We start from the raw sequence: 5,247 nt of genomic DNA, 5'->3' as shown, positions 1-5,247 counted from the left end.
TCCGCGGAGCCGCCGTAGGGCTAAGGCCCGCGCCGCGGCTGTCACGGCCCGGGGGAGGGCCGGGGCCGGGGTATCCGCGAGCCCTGCAGCGCGCCCGGGGTCCGCGGCCGCGGGGACTGAGGGCGGCGCTCGGCTGAGCGGCTCATATATCCCGGGCTATTTATAGCCGGTGAGTCAGCAGTGGCGGCGCTGCCGCGCCCGCCCCTCCCACCCGCCCGCGCGGCTGCGGCGCGCCACCCCGCTTCCCGGGCGGGCCGGGGGCGGGCCCTGGGAGCCCCGCCCCTCCGTAAGCCACGCCCCGTTTGAGGCTCCGCCCCAAAGGCCCACAGCCAGACCTCTCATTAAAACAAAATATTTGAAGCCTGCAGCAGGGAACAGAGAATAACAAACACCAGGGCGCCCACCACCCAGATCTGTCCAACCTGAACATTACACCCACACTGCTTGCTTATTCAAAGAAAAAACAAAAACCGGATGTTGTGAAGCTCCTTGTTTCCCTCCCTGACCCTCCTCCCCTCACCCCTTCCAAAGGAAACCTCTCAAACCTCTCAAATTGGCCTGTCCATTCCTCTGCAGGTGTTGATTCTTTTACTACATATTTACCAGGCCACAAACAATGCTTAGGATTGTGGGGCGTTTCAGACTTAACATACATGATATAGTATGTGTTCCTCTCCAAACTCCCTGCTTCTCAGTGTTATGCTTGAGATTCATCCATATGGGCAAAGGAGCTTTAATTCATTCATTTTCATGGCCATGTAGCATTTTATTGGATCGACATGTAGTATCCTTGTTCATTTTCTCATTGGTGGGTATTTAGGACTTTCCAGAAATGTCTCAAAATTTTATTTATTTATTTTTGTTGGTTGGTTTGGGTTTTGTTTTGTTGTTTTTTTTTTTTTTTTTTTTTTGGCTCTTCCAAAAAATACACATCTCCAGGTGCACGCATGTGTCTCCAGAGCAGATACCTGGCTGGTCTGCCGGCCCTCAGCCTTATTTAATGACAGCCTGCTCACCAAGGTGACTGTGCCAGGTGGCACTCCACAGCAGTGTAACAGCGGCAGGCTTTTAAATTTCTGCCAATCTGATGTGCCCCCTTGGCCGCCTTCTCCTGGCTGCAGAGTTTAGTGGGGAGTGATAAAGAGGCAGGCTGGTACCAGGCAGCCCACCCCCAAGCACACATTAGGATCATTAGGGTGGTTTATCTGACCTTCTTGTTCACATCTGTAAAATGGGTTTCTCCTTCCCAGCTTGTGGGGATGAGATCAGGTGGGCCCTGCTGATTAGCACCGGATTTAGCCCTGCATTCAGTACAGGGAGTGGAGAGTACTATAGGTATTCATAAGTTTTTTAGTACTGTTAATTTTTATTGGTGGGAAGCCTTTTCTTGTATCTAGCTTCCTTCGTTTCTAACACTGTGGAACTGAGATGGGCCTAGAGGCTACCCCCAGCCTTCATCCTGCCACTGAGGAAAGGGCAGGGGGTTAGCTTTACCTCGACATACTTCCGTGCAGCTTCAGCGCAGATGGTGAACCATTCCCAGTTCTTCCACAGATTGTTCTAGAATTGCTGAGACTATGGGCTCCCTGCTCTCTTCTGTGTGGCTCACCAGCCTTTTATGGGAGGGCAGATGGGCTGCAATCCAGCCCCACCCCTCAGCCCCGTGTGACTTTGGTTGGGTAACTTTCTCATCTGGAGACCAGGGACTAGGAGACCACAGCTAATATGTGCAGGCCCTGTGCTGAGGACACTGTCTGCATCCCTTCCGTCCTAGTCTCATGTTCCAGAGGACCTTGGTCCAAGGTGGGCAGAAGAAATGTATCTGGACCCGATGAACAATAATAATAGTACCGACCTCAGAGGGTTGGTTGAGGGCGCAGCTCACTCTTAGAACCGTGCCTCGTTCCTCGCCGCCCTTCGACCCGACCACCTACGCGCCCCCGTCTCAGGCCCACTCTAACTTGGTCTTCGCTCTCTTTCCCTAGAGACAAGAGGAGCAGCAGCGACACCGCCCCTCCCCCTGGAGGGTCCTGTACAATCTCATCATGGGACTCCTGCCCTTACCCCGGCGCCGCGGAGCCCCCGAGATGGAGCCCAATTAGGTGCCTGCACCCGCCCGGTGGACGTCGGGGACGTGGGGGGCAGGACCCTCCCACCTCCTGACGCCCTGGCCAGTGCGGGGGACTTTTTCTGCACCATGTAGCATACTGGACTACCGGCCCTGCCTGTCCCAGGGGCGGGCCGGGGCAGCCACTCCGGACCCAGCCCCGGCCTAGCCTGGGGGGCACTGACGGAGATGTGGACTCCTGGGTCCCTGGCTGAGGAGCCAGGGGAGAGAGGGCTGACGGACTCAGCGTCTGAAGGCGGCGGTGACCGAGGCGGTGGGGACTGAGCCGCCCGCCTCTGCCGCCCATCACCATCTCAGGAAAGGCTGCTGGTGCTGGCTGCCCGTTCCAGCTGCAGGGGTGACACTGGTTGGGGGGGGGGTCTCTCTCTCTCTCTCCCAGTGCTCCTTCACTTTGGGCCTGGCCTCAGGCCCCTGGTGCTTCCCCCCCTCCTCCCGGGGAGGGGGCCCGTGAAGAGCAAATGAGCCAAACGTGACCACTAGCCTCCTGGAGCCAGAGAGTGGGGTGCGTCTGACGGCCGCCCCAGCCCAGCGCCCAGCCATCTTCCCTGAGCCAGCCGGCGGGTGGTGGGCATGCCTGCCTCACCTTCATCTGGGGGTGGCCAGGAGGGGCCCAGACTGTGAATCCTGTGCTCTGCCCAAGACCACCCCCCGCCCCCCCATCAATCCCATTGCATAGGTTTAGAAGAGAGCACGTGTGACCACTGGCATTCATTTGGGGGGTGGGATATTTTGGCGGAAACCGCCCCAGCCTTAGTCCCCAGGGCGAAGCGCTGGGGGGAAACGGGGAGTCAGGGAGGGGGGGAATCTCAGAAGAGGGAGGAGTCTGGGAGCGGGGAGGGATGGCCCAGCCTGTAAAATACTGTATATGCGCTGCTGTAGATACCGGAATGAATTTTCTGTACATGTTTGGTTAATTTTTTTTGTACATGATTTTTGTATGTTTCCTTTTCAATAAAATCAGATTGGAACAGTGGATACTCTTCCTGCTCTCCTTCCCTGCAGAGGGGTCTGCGCAGAATCTGTGAGCCCCGTCTCGGAGGATGTGGGGGGCAGTGCGCACATCACCCTGAGGTGTCTGTCCTTGTGTTTAAAGGACGGCTCCGGGGGACTTCCCTGGTGGCGCAGGGGTTAAGAATCCGCCTGCCAATGCAAGGGACACGGGTTCGAGCCCTGGTCCAGGAAGATCCCACATGCCGCGGAGCTACTAAGCCTGTGCACCACAACTCCCGAGCTCGAATGCCACAATTACTGAAGCCCGCGTGCCTAGAGCCCATGCTCTGCAACAAGAGAAGCCACCGCAATGAGAAGCCCACGCACCGCAACGAAGAGAGTAGCCCCCGCTCAGCACAACTAGAGAAAGCCCACGCGCAGCAGCGAAGCCCCAGTGCAGCCAAAAATAAATAAATACATTAAATTAAAAAAAAAAAGGACAGCCCCGGTGCCACTGTGTGCACCCAGCCTTCATGCATCCCTCCTCAGCTCCCACTGAAAGCTAAGCCCCTGAGGACAGGGCCTTTTGGGGTGTTTCTCCTCACTTTATCCCCACTGGATAAAGTATGTCAGGGGGGCTCGATATTTACGGAATAAATGAATGACCTATAACTTACTCAGAAGTCCCACTGGGAGGAGTCCTGGGGAACTGTCAGTCATGAGACGGACCTGGTCCCTGCCCTCAGGGACACAGAGGTGACATCTGGGATCAAGGTGAAACTTCACCCATGTAGCCACCCTAGCATACTCTTAACCGTAAGGCCTAGCATTAAAAACCTGTGTTGAATTAATACAAGAAGGGGAGGGAATTCCCTGGTGGGCCAGGGGTTAGGACTTAGTGCTCTCACTGTCAAGGGCCCAGGTTCAATCCCTGGTGGGGGAACTAAAATCCTGCAAGCCACGCGGCGTGGCCAAAAAATTAAAAAACCGAACAAGAAGGGGAGCCTCTACCATGATCTTCGAGAAAACAGGGCAACCAGCCAAATGCTTCCCCTGTGTCGTCTTCCATACAGGACTGCCCCAGACACAGGTTCAGACCCAGCTCTGCCCCTTCTCCTGGCTGTCCTCACTGGTAAAGGGGCAGTTCAGAGGCAATGGCCCTTCTAAAAGGCCAGGCCGAGGGAAACGGGAACCATCATTTTGGAGAGGAATTTGGCAAAACTTTGAGGATGTACACACCTATGGCAGCAAGCGCCTTCCTGGGTGTCTCCCTTAGAAGTGAACGTGCACAGGTGTCCAAGAGTTGGCAATGCGCAAAGCCACCACCTAAGTACCAACAGCAGTTGGAAGGGTAAATCAAGTCTGCTGTTGTACAAAAGAACAATAGACAGCAGTGAACTGGAATGAACTAGAACTTTATCCCTATGAATAAACAACAGATAATAGCGGGCAAGAACAGCAAGTAGCAAAATGGCGGTGGGTACTGGGTGTATACCCTTGTGATATTATTCCACATTTTCATCCTGCTTACATACTTGTGCATGGGGCCCAAGGCCCTGAGGTGAGGTGGGTGGTGGGAAACTCTACTTGGTCCTCACTGCTCCCCTGGCAAAGAATGCGTCCTCCTCCTGCGACCCACGGCCTCCCCTGTCCAGGAACAGTTTGCGGAACTAATTCTTTTTTCCTTTGGCCGTGCCACACAGTTTGTGGGATCCTGATTCGCAGACCAGGGATTAAACCCAGGCCCCCTGAAGTGGAAGCCCCGAGTCCTAACTACTGAACCGCCAGGGAATTCCTGTCGCTGAACCATTGATCTGGTTGGATTAGGTCACGATTTTATTTTTGTTTTCCCTCCGTCAGATTTTTGTTTCTGCTTCCTCTCTCCTGCCTTCTCTTGGATTATTTGAATACTTTTTAAGAATTCTTTTAAATGTATCTTTTGGTGTTTCAGCATTTTTTTAGGACTCCTCTAGGGATTACAAACTCATCCTTAACCTATCTGCTCTGTGTCTATTGTACCACATCACTTACAATACAGAAGCTCTGCCACTGCACGTCCCTGCTGACCCTCTACTCCTCCATGAAATGATGGATTTCATGCTGCAGTTGTCATACGGATCACATGCGCACACCTTAACTTCCACAAGACATGTATTAACTTTTGCTTTATTTATTTATGTATTTATTTT

The 5,247-nt window shown here is 54.1% G+C and overlaps 1 protein-coding gene across 1 annotated transcript; it reads left to right on the top strand.

The window, feature by feature from the left end:
• Positions 1-1,975: 1,975 nt before the first annotated feature.
• BBC3 (BCL2 binding component 3) lies at positions 1,976-3,103 on the top strand (the record flags this gene model as incomplete). Its single annotated transcript, XM_028478335.2, has 1 exon — positions 1,976-3,103. A coding segment is annotated over one exon (228 nt), but the record flags the coding sequence as incomplete, so codon positions are not given.
• Between the last annotated feature and the right edge of the window lie 2,144 nt (positions 3,104-5,247).

This window comes from Physeter macrocephalus, chromosome 17, assembly GCF_002837175.3.
Source record: "Physeter macrocephalus isolate SW-GA chromosome 17, ASM283717v5, whole genome shotgun sequence".
Classification (NCBI taxonomy): Eukaryota; Metazoa; Chordata; class Mammalia; order Artiodactyla; family Physeteridae; genus Physeter; species Physeter macrocephalus.
This window is presented reverse-complemented; position numbering and strand designations above follow the sequence as displayed.